Source organism: Cottoperca gobio, chromosome 20 (assembly GCF_900634415.1).
Source record: "Cottoperca gobio chromosome 20, fCotGob3.1, whole genome shotgun sequence".
Taxonomy (NCBI): Eukaryota; Metazoa; Chordata; class Actinopteri; order Perciformes; family Bovichtidae; genus Cottoperca; species Cottoperca gobio.
Genome location: NC_041374.1, coordinates 1398935 through 1416044, shown reverse-complemented (window position 1 = coordinate 1416044; position 17110 = coordinate 1398935). Strand labels below are relative to the sequence as shown.

General features: G+C 43.6%; 1 protein-coding gene across 1 annotated transcript; it reads left to right on the top strand.

Moving 5' to 3' along the window:
* The first annotated feature begins 216 nt into the window (after window positions 1-216).
* Window positions 217-16097, top strand: avl9 (AVL9 homolog (S. cerevisiase)). Its single transcript, XM_029457508.1, has 16 exons — window positions 217-507; window positions 1962-2082; window positions 3968-4053; window positions 5754-5825; window positions 6241-6330; window positions 6423-6489; window positions 6629-6669; window positions 6809-6847; window positions 6965-7034; window positions 7265-7746; window positions 7856-7990; window positions 8080-8299; window positions 8636-8753; window positions 8869-8922; window positions 13761-13849; window positions 14026-16097. The coding sequence occupies exons 1-16, from the start codon at window positions 424-426 to the stop codon at window positions 14151-14153; spliced, it is 1896 nt and encodes a 631-aa protein (XP_029313368.1). The 5' UTR covers window positions 217-423; the 3' UTR covers window positions 14154-16097.
* The last annotated feature ends 1013 nt before the right edge of the window (window positions 16098-17110 follow it).

Sequence of the window (17110 nt, the reverse complement as noted above, 5' to 3'; positions counted from 1 at the left end):
ATAACTCCCCACTACAGTTTCTCTGCGCGTGCCAGGTCCAGTGGTCGAAATAAATACTAGATCAATTAAATACGGTATATGTACATTGTGTATCACGTTGATTATTGTTTGATTTATTCTATGTATGTATTCAACATACAGTACAATATTTTAATATGAAATGATTCATTACATCATATGCTTGTATGTCTCGCAAAGCCTTGACGAAGGCGGAAGTGCGCTGCAGTGTACCCTCCTGCTCCATTCGTCCTTTGATACGGTAGGACGTGCCGGAAGAGAGAATCATCTGCGCGGTGTTGTGTTGTGTCCGCCTGCCTGCTTGCTTGTCTACTGCGGATTCAGGTGGGAAACGCTTTGTTGGCTTTGTTTACATCCGACCCCGGAGTTAAAAACAACACAGGACAGACACAACATCCGGGGGCAATGGAGTCCCACGGCAGAGACGATCTAAAGGGACCGGTGCTGAATATCGTAGTGGTTGCATTTCACCACAAAAAGGGCTGTCAGGTACGTAAACCCTCCTCTCCATGCTAACGCAGCTAAATGCTAACGAGCGCTTTCCAATGAACTCATAATAAAAGCACATTTCCACTACATTTTGTATGGATCGCCGTGTAACCCAGCTCACTGACACGTCTTGCTTGTCTTTGACAGTGCATACATAAACCCTGCAGGGGTGATGATGAATATTACATGCATTGATAGAGGTTGTAGTTAACATCAGCTGTTTGCTTTGGGCTCTCAGGGTTATGTAACATGTGCTCTGCTGCCAAATTGGATATCTTTCCAGTTCAGTGTACTCAACAGCGAGCACTGTGTTTTATTGCAGGCTGCAGCTTGTCTAAAAGTATTTATCTCTGTTATTAATCAGTCTTCAAATAGGGCTGGTTGATTTAGTACCTGAATATCAACAATGTGAGGATAGTATGGGTTTGACTGTTTGCTTTCATACAGTATTTAATCTCAATGAGTACTGTGTGTTTTGGGTTTCTCTCAGTAATGGTTGGAATAAACACAAATAGTGTGTGAGACGTGTTTAAAAAGTTTCACTTACTGATATTACCACCTTACAATCATCTCATGACCCTGTGGGGTCAAACAACCACTCTGTTGTAATGCACCTTTTCAACTAAATTAAATTCAACTTTATTAATTGTATTTACTTGTGCAGATACAAACCTTTATGTTGGCCTTTTGCCTCCTTAAGGATATGTGAGACACTCCGCATAAGTGCCTCTAATGCATCTTCTAATAGTCGTCAAATGTACAAGTCGAGCTGTCAGCCATGAAAGCGAACACTGTGCCTCCTTGTTGTGGCTGCTCTCCATCTGTCAAGTCTTTCTGTCGCCTGTTAAACTCAACTCAGTGGGCTCGTAAGCAGCTGCTGTATGAGGCGAAAGATAAAACAGACATTTGCGTGACGTAAAACTGAGAGCAGAGAGTGCACTGCTCACTCTTTGTTTCAGCCTGTTGCCTCTGATGGTGGAGGAGGTTATCTGAGAGGGGTCAGCGATCTCCTGCTGGGTATCAGATTGGGTTTTGGCTCCTTCGCTTTCATACTCTCTTTACTCGCCGACTTCTTTCATTCACCCGCCACCCATCTGCTTCTCTGGCAGGACGCTTATGCCACACTGTAAAATACACTACAAGTAAAAGTCCTGCATTCATTCCTGCGTGTGTGTGTGTGTGTGTGTGTGTGTGTGTGTGTCTTTCAGGACCAGCAGGTTTTAGTCTTGTAGGAAGCTCCTAACTGTCACCTCTGGCAGGAGGCGTGTGAATGTTTCTGTCAGGCAGTTTTCTTCTTGAGCTCAGTGGAAACATAATGAAGAGAATCAAATGTATGAAATAGAAACGTCATGTTTGATCTTCTCTGTTTGGATGTACGTGCAGAGAGAGAACGAAAATGCTGTTAAATACCAAGAGTTGCGTAAGGATGTTGACTCCCTGTCCTCGCCCCTCAGGTTGAATTCTCTTACCCGCCGTTGATGCCAGATGAGGGTCACGACAGTCACCTGCTGCCGGAGGAGTGGAAGTACCTCCCTTTCCTGGCCCTCCCTGACGGGGCACACAACTACCAGGACGGTACGTCACCCCGACAGTGTTCATACGTTAAGTTTAGTTTGAGAAGCAGGGGAATTAATTCATTCTGTATCCTGTAAATATGTACATTCAAATCAATCGAGCTGATATTTTTGGGTTTTGGACAAAACAAGCATTGTGACTCTGTCAGTGTTGGTCTTTTGGAACTTGTGACGGGGACTTATGTTTCTCTTGTTCTAACGAGCTCTGCAGAGGTGAAGGCTCTTGTGCCTTGATTGGCATCTCCAGTTGACCAATCGCATGCAAGTGCACGTCCTGGTAGATTTGTAACATGAATGACTCTGCTGATGAAAAGATAAAGGAGTTTCCGTCGCGATGACTTCCTCGAGTTCTGGTGACTTTTACAAACTTGTTGTTTGGTGTTTTGGTGCAAAATTGAGTAAAAAAGTGTTTTTTAGATCGTCACATGACAGCTGATGAGTTTTAGTTTGTTTAAATGAACGTCTCGATGCTGTAGAGAGAGAGCAGGACGCTGTCTTCTTGTGTGTTGTGGTGGCAGTCATGTGACAGTCATGTGACAGTCATGTGGTCCACCGCTACCCGTGGAGGCAAAAAGGAAGAACTGAGTTAATGTTCAACTAAAACTGCACCCATCAAACACTGTTATTGCACTAACGCGACTCCGTTTGTCGTGTAAAATGTTGTTTTGCAAGAGTAAGCGAAACGTTCCCAGAGCAGAAGATGAAAGGAACTCTTTTTCATTAACTTCAGCTCAAAGCCAGCCGCTCAGGATCCCTCTGGTTTGCAGATCTCGTTTTTAATTGTAGAAGAATCTTTGAAGATGTGAAATCGATCCCTGCCGTGCATTTCTTCAGTTCTCGTGTCCTTTGTTTCTGCCGCTCCAGCAGACTGTGAGCTGATTAAAGCAGCGGTGATGTGAGCGGCTCCCTCTGCACTGCGGCTCATAAAACCAGCCCTGATGTAACAGGGTGTTAGTTACACAGGAGCACTCTGGGAGATGAGCAGCAGCATCACATGAATACACTTCTATATTACTCTTCTTTCTTTGTTTTGAGCCGTCACTACGTCCTGCGTCTTTAAGTCTAATAAACTAACGAGCATGTCCGTTCGGGAGACGTGTCCCACTCGTTGGACGAGGTAAAGCTGGACAGTCCTGGACTAAAAGCTGTTCCCCAGTTTTTCATCTCCCTTCAGCAGATCCTTCATCATCAGTTCATGCACCTCTGAGGAGCAGCGTTCACAAAGCAACATCACGTCCTAGAGATGTGAACTGTGGAGCGGAGAGTTGAAGGCTGTGTTGTTGGCATCCTGCAGCTGTGGCCTCTGCCCAGATGTCCTGTGGCTGCCCGGCCTGGACCCCTACCTCTCCCCCCGGGCTCTGCTTAATCTCTGACGTCCACAGTTTAACCTTTCGGGCTTCCAGAGGAGATCTTTTATAAACCACATTATACAGCACTCTTCATCCTCTCCTCAGATGGCACGAAGGCTGAAGGCTGAAATACCAATTAATGTTCTAAACCTTTCAGCGGTCCTTAAATAAACTGTACCTCTCTTCACATCTTTTGTATGCAGAAATCCTCATTTGAAAAGTAACGAAAGGTGTGAGATAAATGTAGTGAAATGAAGATTGACAGGTGACAAATGAACACCAGCTACTGCTTCAGCAGGTTTTTCCAGCTCGGCAGGCGACTGTTTGAAGCCTCGCTCCGTTGGTGAATGTTCCTCCTCAGTGTCTTTGAGTTGAGCTCTCTCCTTTGTACCTTCCCTCTCTGAACGTGTGTAAATCCTGCACAAGAGTAACTCTGTACTTACACACGATGCTTCTCCTGAGGTGTGCTCCTGAGGTGTGCTCCGTATGAAAGCATGCATGATACTGTACATTACTGTGTGTAATGCTGTTTTGCAGACACCGTGTATTTCCACCTGCCGCCCCTGAGTGAGGACATGAAGTGTGTCTACGGAGTTTCCTGTTATCGGCAAATAGAAGCAAAGGTCATCATTTCATCACTGTGTTATCTACATTAGCAACATAATTCTAATAACTATACTGCTATACTACTATACTATACACAATCACTGTAAATAAGGGAATAATTATATGAATGATTTTGTATTATATAATATTCTTATTAATATTGAGCTGTTATATCTTCTTCTTCTTTTTCTTCTCCTTCTTCTCCTTCTGTCTCCTCTTCTCCTTCTTCTGTCTTCTTCTCCTTCTGTCTTCTTCTTCTGTCTTCTTCTCCTTCTGTCTTCTCATTCTTCTCCTTCTGTCTTCTTCTCCTTCTGTCTTCTTCTCCTTCTTCTGTCTTCTTCTCCTTCTGTCTTCTTCTCCTTCTCCTTCTTCTCCTTCTGTCTTCTTCTCCTTCTTCTGTCTTCTTCTTCTGTCTTCTTCTCCTTCTGTCTTCTTCTCCTTCTTCTGTCTTCTTCTCCTTCTGTCTTCTTCTCCTTCTCCTTCTTCTCCTTCTGTCTTCTTCTCCTTCTTCTGTCTTCTCCTTCTGTCTTCTTCTTCTGTCTTCTTCTCCTTCTGTCTTCTTCTCCTTCTTCTCCTTCTGTCTTCTTCTCCTTCTGTCTTCTTCTCCTTCTTCTGTCTTCTTCTCCTTCTGTCTTCTTCTCCTTCTCCTTCTTCTCCTTCTGTCTTCTTCTCCTCCTTCTGTCTTCTCCTTCTTCTTCTCCTTCTGTCTCCTTCTGTCTTCTTCTCCTTCTTCTGTCTTCTTCTCCTTCTTCTGTCTTCTTCTCCTTCTTCTGTCTTCTTCTCCTTCTTCTGTCTTCTCTCCTTCTTCTTCTCCTTCTGTCTCCTTCTGTCTTCTTCTCCTTCTTCTGTCTTCTTCTTCTCCTTCTTCTGTCTTCTTCTCCTTCTCCTTCTGTCTTCTTCTCCTTCTGTCTTCTTCTCCTTCTCCTTCTTCTTCTCCTTCTCCTTCTGTCTTCTCCTTCTGTCTTCTTCTCCTTCTGTCTTCTTCTCCTTCTCCTTCTCCTTCTTCTCCTTCTCCTTCTGTCTTCTCCTTCTGTCTTCTTCTCCTTCTGTCTTCTTCTCCTTCTGTCTTCTTCTCCTTCTCCTTCTCCTTCTTCTGTCTTCTCCTTCTGTCTTCTTCTCCTTCTGTCTTCTTCTCCTTCTGTCTTCTTCTCCTTCTGTCTTCTTCTCCTTCTCCTTCTGTCTTCTTCTCCTTCTGTCTTCTTCTCCTTCTCCTTCTCCTTCTTCTCCTTCTCCTTCTGTCTTCTCCTTCTGTCTTCTTCTCCTTCTGTCTTCTTCTCCTTCTGTCTTCTTCTTCCTTCTCCTTCTCCTTCTGTCTTCTCCTTCTGTCTTCTTCTCCTTCTGTCTTCTTCTCCTTCTGTCTTCTTCTCTTCTGTCTTCTTCTTCTCCTTCTCCTTCTGTCTTCTTCTCCTTCTGTCTTCTTCTCCTTCTTCTCCTTCTGTCTTCTTCTCCTTCTTCTCCTTCTGTCTTCTTCTCCTTCTTCTGTCTTCTTCTCCTTCTTCTCCTTCTGTCTTCTTCTCCTTCTCCTTCTGTCTTCTCCTTCTGTGTTATTGCATTTGATGAGAAGGAAATAAAATGACTGTTTATATTTTTGTCTGTGACAATGACATCAGTTTTCACGAGGTCAGCTGCTGAGCGATTAGTCACTCGGTGGCCTCACAATGTTTGCTTTATGGGATTAATATAAATATCTGTTTGAATGTTTTTATTCCGCCTCCAGGCCCTGAAGGTCCGAGAGGCTGACGTCACCAGGGAGACGGTTCAGAAGAGCGTCTGCGTGCTCAGTCGAGTGGTGAGTCAGTCCGAGGAGCTGATATCTTTACAACATAATAGAATAAGATTTCAGTCTCTGCAGCTTTACATGCTGGAAGTAATGAATGAGTCCCTGAGCCGTGACCTGCGGTCACAGCGCTGCGGGAGGACAGATGTCATCCACTCGAGGACTGAAAACAATAGATCTTATCATGTCGGCCATTTCCTGCTATAAAGAGGAAGCGGGAGTCATTATTGAGTGTTTCTTGTCCCTGTGAGCAGAAATTGGCTTGCAGAGATTTGTAAGGTTCATACTGTAAATAAGACACACGCACACACATACGCACACGCACACGCACACACACACACACACACACACACACACACACACACACACACACACACACACACACACACACACGGTCTGCTGCTGACAGTGTTTGTCTTGGTTCCAGCCTCTCTACGGTCTGCTTCAGGCTAAACTACAGCTCATCACGCACGCCTACTTCGAGGAGAAAGATTTTTCACAGATCTCTATTTTAAAGGTGAGAACGTGTTCTGGCAGAAACCGTTTGATCTTCCTGTTATCTCCACTGACCTTCCTGTTTCCCCCCCCCGACCCGACCCGACCCCGCAGGAACTGTACGACCACATGAACGGCTCTCTGAGGGGCTCGGCTCTCGAGGGATCACAGGTTTATCTTGGTGGGTCAAACTCTGTGTGTGTGTGTGTGTGTGTGTGTGTGTGTGTGTGTGTGTGTGTGTGTGTGTGTGTTTGTGTACGCAAACATGCATTTTTCAAATTCCTCATGTGTTGATGCTCTTGTTTGTTTTCTTTCCTCAGGGTTATCACCAAGAGATTTAATACTGCACTTTCAACACAAGGTAGAGCATTACAGTGTGTGTGTGTGTGTGTGTGTGTGTGTGTGTGTGTGTGTGTGTGTGTGTGTGTGTGTGTGTGTGTGTGTGTGTGTGTGTGTGTGTGTGGTGTCATAGTTCACAGTTCTTTTTGTTTTACCTTCAGGTTCTGATCCTCTTCAAGCTCATATTGCTGGAGAAGAAGGTACAATTACAAACACATCTTTTTCTCCTTTCTAGCAATTCAGAGCTTTTGATGTAAAATGAAACTTTACGTCTGTCTTGATGATGTTGTTGTTGTTGTTGTTGTTTATGTTTGCAGGTCCTGTTCTATGTGTCTCCTGTCAACAGACTAGTAGGAGCTCTGATGACAGTTCTATCACTGTTTCCAGGTCAGATCTTCTCTCCTCTTGCACACTGACTTAGGTCTTAGTAGTGATGTTGCACAGTCTATGCAAATCAGGTTTATACTTTATCAAGTGTATAAATTATTCTCACTTGCCTCTCACGGCATCCGTAAATGTGTTACTTACTAACCGTCACGCTTAACACATCCAGGAAGTGTTGGACTTGTAGAAACCTGGAAAAGGCAGAATGATTATTAGTGATCTGATCTGTGCAGGTATGATCGAGCACGGCCTGGTGGACTCGTCCCACTACAAGCCTAAGAGCAGCGTGTCGGACGACCTGAGTCTGGTGGAGAGCGTCTCAGGAGCCGAGGAGTTCGTCTCCGTGTCCGTCACCGACATCGCCGACACCACCATGGAGGTGGAGGAGACCGGCCAGCCTGCCGCAGAGTCTCCGTCCTCCGGGAACGGCACAGAGGGGGACAACCACCTCCTCAAACCCCCGTCACGCACCTCTCCAGAGTCCTCGGAGAGCGACTGGGAGACTCTGGACCCCAGCGTGTTGGAAGAAAGTCCAGAGAAGAAGGAGGCAGCTGAGGGCAAAGACACGGAGCTCCTCGACGCCTTCGACTCCAAGCCGGGGACGCCCATCACTGTGCAGCCGCAGTCCACCAGCGGCCAGGGAGGGGTCGTCCAGGGTCTGGTGTCTGGTCTGGAGGAGGATCAGTACGGCCTGCCGCTCCCCATCTTCACTAAGGTAGCTCCGCTCCACCTCTCATCACACGTGTGTGTTAGTCCCAGCAGGATATTAACACTCAGTGTGACACACTCTCGTATACACAGTGACCTTTGCCTTTTGTTGCCAGGGTTACCTGTGTCTGCCCTACATGGCTCTGCAGCAGCATCACCTGCTGTCAGACGTGACGGTGCGCGGCTTCGTTGCCGGGGCAACCAACATCCTCTTCCGCCAGCAGAGGCACCTCAGTGACGCTGTCGTGGAGGTGAGTCCTCCCCGTGTACAAAGGTTGAACATTGTTGGTTTGAATGTCTCCAAGTTCAGATTTTTAAATATGCAAGTTTATCGTTGTAGGTGGAAGACGCCGGCGTCCACATCCAGGACCCCGAGCTGCGCAAGATCCTGAGCCTGACGACGGCGGACCTGCGTTTCGCCGACTATCTGGTCAAACACGTGACGGAGAACCGCGATGACGTTTTCCTGGACGGGACGGGCTGGGAGGGCGGAGACGAGTGGATCAGAGCCCAGTTCACCCTCTACCTCCACTCCTTACTGTCCTCTGCGTTACAGCAAGGTGGGAGACTCTGCACGCTTTCCGTCTGTGACTCCCTCGCCATTCATTCATTCATCGTGTGTCTCTTTCCTTCCCCCTGACGTCTTCATTAAGGGGTTCATTTAGTTTGTAATGACTTTATTACGAAGCTTTAGAAAGTCCGTTTGAAACACGCAGCTTACTCGCTCCATCATTTAAGTGACGATAGTGAGATTGTATAGTCTTCAGAGACATTAGTAATTGTGATGGGCGCTGTAATCGCTGCGTCACGCACACGCAGGGATCACACGGAATCAGCTGTGTAGAGAAAACGACAGTAAATCCAGTCACGCTGCTTCTCGTGTCGCCTCTGTTCAGATAACGAGAGGCTGCTGGCTGATTACGGCGCGCCTTTCGTCACAGCCTGGAAGATCACCCACAACTACCGGGTGTGGTACAGCAACAAGCATCCTGCCATGGCCGCCATCACCCCGGGGTAGGTTCACAGCGAGGACGCTGACCACCGACTGAAAGATATCAAATCTTAAATAGAATCTGGTAATGACTCTTGAATGAGTGCAGTGTTGATGTAATGTGTTATTCTGTCGTAGACATCCGTTCCAGGGCCAGTACAGTGTTGCTGATGTGAAGCTACGACTCTCACAGTGAGTACTCCTTCATCTCCTGCTTTGTACATTATCATCCTCTGTGGTGGGACTCTGTCTCTGACGACACCCCACCAGTATAAAATACTGCATTTGTAAGACGCAGAAGATCAGAAACAACTTGTACAACATAAAAAAAAGAATATGAGGAGGATAAAGTGGCAGTGCAGATTCAGCAGCAGAGCTGTGACCTATTTTATATTCCTTTCAAACTTCATCTTTTTTCGCTGCTGCTGAGTTGATGTAGCGCTCAGCGAAACATGTTGCCGCCCTCATGTGGTGACAAGATGTCACTGTAGAGACGACACTTTGGAAAGGTCGAGCAGCAACACAGAATGTGTCCTCCTCCTTTAAAAAAGATCATGTCAAATCTTCTTCATTCTGTTAAGAACATTTTGCCCAACCTTTGCTGTGTGTTTGCACTCAGACACCTGTGCTTTTACTTTGAAGGAGAGATTCTGCCTGTTAAAAGACTCTTTTGAAAACCTTAAACATCTGTTCAAATGTTGACAATATAGTTTAATGCTATGTTCTGTTGATTCCTGCGCACAAAGGATTCATTTAAGAGCAACACTGAGTTGTAGTCCTCCTCTTGATTAATTAGGCTTTGTACTTCCTGACAAATTAAAGGATCACTTCAAAATAAAAGACTGGAGGGAAAATTGAAACGGGTAAAAACGTGAAGAATTGATTTGAGGGTTGGATTAAACAATTATTTCTGAACATGTTAACGGATCATTCATCATGAGCGAGTTTCATTCTCAAACAAAACAGCTGAAACTTCTTCAGCTTCAGCTCCAGTTTCATTCCAGGAAGTGTGGATGAAATGCGACTCCGTACACAGCTGGACACCCCACGCACACACACACACACACACACACACACACACACACACACACACACACACACACACACACACACACACACTCACTCTCTTTCCCCAACTTAGCTTTGTGATGAGAACACGGGCAGATCTGCTTGGCTCCTATACTCTGAGCTCTCACTTTCGGGTGTTTGGTGACACGGCCGTGAACTTTGTTGTAAATCCACAGCAAACAAACACGCAGACAAACAAAGTGCGGAGGAAACCTTAAACTGGGTTTAGATTAGTATCTGTGCAAAAGAGACGGTACGAGAAGACAAAATGATGTGAGAAACTACAACAAGCCCTGCACTAACACCGATGCAAGCTGAGACCTCTACAAGAGCGCAGACCACCAAGGCCAATTGCCCTATCGTGCAAAGTGAAATATAATTTGAGTACACGCCCCGTGATGTGGATCTGCTTCAGAGTATAATGGCTTCTTCCTTGGCCCATGCTTCACCCTACCGCCAAGTTTCCTGAAAATCGGGCGAGCGGTATTTCCGTAATCCTGCTGATAAACAAACTGAAAACATGAACTCTTTAGCAGAGATCATGAATCAGTTACAATTCAATCAACAATTAAAGAAGTATATATCAATCTATAATTCAATTAACTGTAGGAAAGAAGGAGTGTGTGTGTGTGTGCGTGTGTGTGTGTGTGTGTGTGTGGGGGGGCAGGAAGTTTGGCAGTCGGCCTTCAGAGTCTTCTCAGGAATAAACACATCTCATTTCCTGCCTCTGCTTTGTGTCAGCGCAGGGCTCTAAAACAGGAGGGGATTCAGCCGGTCTGTAAAAGTGTGTGTGTGTGTGTGTGTGTGAGGTTTCTCTTACACTTGTTCTCGAGGCGTAGACGGCAGATAAACAGCTCAGGCTCACTGCGACCTTGAACGTCAGACACGTGTTTATTGACTGTCAGAAGTTTGGGCCTCGCAGACTCGCATCTCGAAAGGATGTCGAAACCCTCGTCTCGAACCAGGACACACGAACTAAAGGCGGTTATTAAACCCAAGAAAGATAAATAATAATGAACACGCGTCATCCATCAGTCTATCCATCACACTAAAGGAGAGATTCAGTCTTTTTTGTTGCACAGTGTTTGTTCTTAGATACTTGTGCTTTTACTTTGAAGGAGAGATTTTGCCTTATTACAACACTCCTTTGAAACCCTTAAACATCTACTACACTCTTTAATGTTCTGTTCTGTTGATCCATGCGCACAACGCTTTCATTTAAGAACAAGATTTAAGCACAAATTTGTTTATTTCTCTTGATTGGCTCCGTTCTTGAAAAACTAAAAGATCACTCCAAAATAAAAGACCAGAGAAAAATCTAAACGGGGCAGACAGTTTAAAGATGGTTTTCTAAGTTACTGTAGTTACTGTAAACATGGAGCTGTTTTCCTGCAACTTGAGGCTGGGGGGGGGGCTGGGGTTAGTGGGACAGATGGTGATGGTCTGATGTTTGTCACTTCGTCCGGATGCTGGTTGAGAAAGGAAAAAGCGGAAAGCTGAGTCCATTTGCTCATCACTCTTTGTCCCACTGCTGCTCTGCCACCTCCTCTCTATTTACTCCCCTGGACACACACACACACACACACACACACACACACACACACACACACACACACACACACACACACACACAAAAAACACACAAAATAACAGGCCCTACGCTTGACTTCCTCGTGAATGTGCTGTGTTGCATGTGTATTATGGAAGCACTGGGTGGGGGGTGGGGGGAGGCTAGACACAGCCGACCCTTTTCATGTGTCCTCGTCATCTGCGTTGGACAAAGAGCAGCCGGTGGCAGACGTGTTCTCAGAAAACAAGAGTCATGTGACGAGCTGCACGGCTGCAGGCGGACACTCTGTTTGAGGATCTTTCTTTATTGTCAGAGGACCACACTGCGCCACATAAGGAGCTGTTTATTTGGGTCAGCCAGCGAGAGTCAGCGCTTCCTCTCGGAGCGAACAGTGTGCACAGTAGCTCAGGGGAAATGCTGCTTTCTGGTACCGTGAGATTGTCGGGGACTGTTTCTGAATATAAGTTTATATATGATCATTTTGCCACAGTGTTTGCATTTTTCCATCTATGTCACATTTCTAGTTTATTGGGCAAGATGTTAAAATCATGATTCTATATGTATTTGGCATTGTGTTATAGACATGTTCCCTGGAACACAAAGCTTTGAGATCTTTATTTAAGTCCCTTCTTCTTTAGGCCTCTATGTGTCGACTTTAAAATAGCAAAAAAAAGACACATTTTCCTACAAACACAGTGAATGGCATCCGAAAAAAACACAAAATTCTTCACCTAGTGGCTTTAAACGGAATGACAAAAACACACTAAGCCCTCTCAGCATCGCTGGGAATGCACAACAGCGGGTCTCTTACTTTGAAAAGAAAGACAAAAGGAAGTTGGCACAGAGAGGACAGATTCCTGGTGGACGAGCAGCCGTGGAGCTGAATCATTGATCCTAGCAACAAGCGCCTAGCAACAGCCACAGCTTGTTTGGTGGATCCCACTCGGGGGTCCCCATGAGTGACGGCGCCACAGGGCGTCCGTCTGACTCCCGAGACGCCACAGAGGCAGCCAGCTGTGATGCCGGTTCACGCTCCGCCGGGGCTCGTTCTGCACAGAGCGGTGTCATGTTGGTGCTGCAGTCGGATACACACTGTAGCTGTGGTGTGGAGGAAAGACCACAGTTATACCACACACACACACACACACACACACACACACACACACACACACACACACACACACACACACCTGCGCACCTGCGCACCTGTCTCACGTGCTCTTTGGTTTTAGGTTTTATACACAGACTTTACAAGCTAAAGGTATCTCTAATAACTAGGTAACTCTAATCTTGGCTCTGACAGTTGCTTTTTTTAAAATAATAAATAATAATTATTATTAATAATAATATAATATAAATAATAATATGATTATTAATTATAATATAAATAATAATAGGATTATCAATAATATAAGATAATAATAATATATTATTATTATTAATAATATAATATAAATAATGATATATGATTATTATTAATAATTTAATATAAATAATAATATATTATTATCAATAATATAATATAAATAATAATATATTATTATTATTATTAATATAATATAAATAATGATATATGATTATTATTAATAATAATCATGTTATTATTAATAATTTATATATATATATATAATGTATATTAATAATAATAATAATAATATATATTATTTATAATAATGATGATTGATAATATTAATAATAAAGAGGAGTGTGAAGAGGGTTGGTAAACTAAGGGAAAGCATAGGAAAATAAATAAATGAGCAGAGAACATGATTTATATAGTATGAGAAGAATAATAATAACATAATAATAATAATAATAATAATAATAGCAGTAAACATCAATTGATTATTTACCACTTAAGCACTGTTGTGCTCTGTTGTGGTCCAGGCAGCAGCAGCGTAGTAAGGTTTATTTTCAGATGAAATAATTGCCTCATTAGAAGGTGTGAAGGTGCAGAGTGGCAGCTGTTGACATGCGTCCACATGCTCTTTTTAACTGCTGCTGTTTGCCCAGATGATGCAGGAGTGAGATTCCTGCTGAATGTCAGCTCAGTGGGGATCCATGTGAAAGGTTGCGCGTTGGCCTCGCACCAGGCTGCTGTTCAGATAAAGCCACATTTAGCCGTCTATTTGTTGTGAAACACAGCCTGCTCGTTTTCACTCTCAGGTCAGCTCCGATCACCAGATAACACCACCTGTGACTGCTGCTCAGCCGTTACATAATCCCCTCTCACAGGTTGGCGCAACATTTAGCAACGGCGCTTTTGTGTCGTTGTGTTTCCTGGAAATGTGGAAGAATTCCTGCAATGTCACAGCGGAGACATGAAGGGGAGTGCATGCATGCAGGGGTGTGTGAACCTTTTGTTTTCTCCTCCTCTTCCTGGCAACTGCAGCTCGGTGCAGAACAGCGAGAGAGGGAAGAAGATCGGAAACGCCATGATGACCACCAGTCGCAGTGTGGTCCAGACGGGGAAGGCAGTGGGTAAGAAAGCTCAGAACACAATCCCGAAGACATTATTCAGGGTAGCCAGTTCCTCTTCTGCGTATTCCAAATATGTCAAATGTATCACTTCCTGTGTGACGATTTCCTGCCAGGAAGTGTTTGAGACTCGTGTATTTACCTGTTTTGTAAATGATGTTCTCCACCTCTGCTCGCAGGTCAGTCCGTGGGCGGAGCTTTGACCAGTGCCAAGTCGGCCATGTCCTCCTGGTTCTCCACCCTGGCTCAGCCTGCAGCTGTAACCAGCCCGGAGTACGTGGAGCCCGCCACAGAGGTCCACCCCTGAGACCCGCCGGTCCGTCTCTGACTCTGGCCCTCGTCCTCTCATCTTCTGGCTACTGTGACGCCTGAGGGTCAGTGGACGGAGAGCTGCTTTTATGAAGGAGAAAAAAGAAAGATCCTCAGAATCAAGGAGTTTTAAGTCTGAACCATAGAACCTGACCGTCTCATCCTCACGTTCGGCGAAGACAGCGCTGCCGTTATAATAACCGTACAGTCCACACCCACTGTGAGGCAGAGACTGCCACCATGTCTGCAGGCTGCATCGCGTCTGACCGCGTCTGACCGCCTCTTCGTACTGCTGGATGCTTTTTCCTGTGAGACACTTAAGATGCTGTCGTTGGGTTTCACTCTTTTGCTGCATATTTCTAGAGTTGATCTATTTTGCCGACGGTTTCGGGCTCGTGCATTTTGCCTGATCGTGTACAAACAAAGATAAATCGGTGCCGCAGGATTCGACAGGACGGCATGAGCTGCAGCACCGAAGATTTCAACGGCTTAGATTTTAAATTCTGGCTCATGTTCAGTGATGTCATCACGACGTGGTTGTTGTGGTAACTGCATGAATTACTGCGTAAACAATAGACTTAAGAAAGGCTGATTAGTTTTATGATTACAAGTTCGTACATTTTTATAAAATAAGGAAAAATATCCACCGCTACTTCAGATGTGCCCGGGAACAGAACGTCTTTTTAAAAACATAATCGGACGAGGGAAAAATAAAATATATAATTTAATTGAGACATAAAACTTAATTTGCTTTATTAACCGTTTGGTTTACTGACTACACTTCATTTAAAATATTTAATAATAGTTATTTATTGATGTATTCAGTGTTATTTTTTACTTTTCCGATCACATTTTATTACATTATGTCAGTATTTCCATAAAATTGAACTTTTAACTCAATTACAACCGTCAAAACCCCCTAAAATATAAGTTTTAAGATGATATAAAATAGATAAAAAGTAGCAAATTCTCCCGTTTTGTGAAGCACACGACGGAGAATGTTCAGCGCTTTCTTTATAAATTATTAATCTATTCCACAAACTTGAAATGAAACAACTAGTGGATTATTTGACTAATCATTTCAGCTCTGAAACTTTATTATATTTCCTGTTAAACCGGTTTCTCTCCGCTCTCAAGCAGATGTGACGAATCCAGAACACTACGCAACATAATTACAAAATGTGAACGCTGTTACTGCAACAACCACAATGTTGTTGCACACATCCTTGTCCCTAATGCCTGATTAAAACCTCCCTTAACTATGAAGGAAGCTGCACCGAGCTGTGCTATTAACCCTCACCCAGGCCTTTTTATACAATATATATATATATATATATATATATGTATGTATTGGGAGAAGTATATTTAGTAATCTGAAGGTAGTTTAAAGTCATAAAGTTATTTATTTGTTGTGTATAAACTCATGTTTTGTCATGACAACACTGGAGAAAGTCCTGACCTGTGCACCACTGTGTGTATTTGCACAAAGCAGCCATTATATTCTATTTATGTGAATCTTTATCTTGTATATCTGTAACTTTGAGGTGCTTTACAGGATCTGTTCCCTCCATGCTTCAAATGTTCAACACCCGTTGGATTAAAAGTGGTCCAGTGAGCATGCTCTGTCCAGTTTTACAGCTGTGTCATCCCGCTTTAAAACTATTTGAATGTTTTACTTTTTTCTTTGTTCAGAATACTGTTCAACCTTCTTTGGCCGGCGAGTTTCATTTCGGGAAGTTTAAGAAGATATCGGCTGTTAAAAGCTGCTTTTGTTTCTTTTTTTTTATCCTCTGATATATTTTCATTTTGTATTTAACAGATATGAATGTATTATGAATTATTATTCACAGAATATTTTCTTGACAGATGCTTTTAATGTATTTGAGACAAAGTGATACTCTACTATATTGCTGTATTAAACAAAACTCAACTTAAAATATGATGATGTGATGTGGGAACAATTATCTTTCTCTTATCCCTCTGGGTGTTTGTCTGGGTATGAATGTAGGTCAGCAAAACAAAGGTACACACACACACACGGGTTGTTGTGGTGGACAGCAATTCGGCAGTATCACGGGGACACACGAGGCCAGCAGAAAGTCACCCAGTGCGACGGGACCGAGTCTGTTTATCATTAATTCATTTACATATTTTAATTTCTTTTTGATTAATCATTTAGCAGATCCTTAAGTGTCCTTGATTTCATTCCTTCTGTTCATGAGCTGCACAAACATTTATTTATGAAGAAAGAACTAATGACTGAGGGATAGTCGTCAGCAAATACATTTATTTTTTAGTTTTCTCTTGATAAATTACAAAACTGATCTTTGACTATAAATCAACTATTTCTCTGTGAACATGCTGAGATACATTTTATTTATTATGTTAACTCACTTCAGATTAAAAAACTAATTGTACAACTTGTACAATAGATCACCTGGTAACCAACCAATCAGCATGTTCTGCTCATTCAAAGTTCTCCTTATTGTAAAACAAAGGAACTCGTCAGAATATCTTTAACTCTGCGACTAATTATTTTAAAACCACAAACATGTATTTAGTCACAAATAACAAGAAAACGCCGACTCTTTTTAAACCATTAAAAGGACTTTATTGTGATGGCTTCGTCATGTTAGACCTAAAAACAACTCTAGCATGACGAAGCCATCACAATAAAGACTGAAGGGTTTAAAGAGTGCTCGTTATTCGTGTCTACAAAGAAGAAATAGATAAACATTTCAATAAACTGGCAGCAGTACCAACGCCACCATATGAGTCCAAACAAAAGAACCAGGGAGTCAGTTTCAGGAACGTTTTTGGTATGTTTTTTAATAAATTAACGTTCATTCAAAATACAGTGCCAAAGGAATATGATGCAGCCAAACATGCTAGTAAGGTTTGTCATGAAGCACCCGTGCTCATGTTTTTAAAGGTAGGAGGAAGACCCCCCCCCTC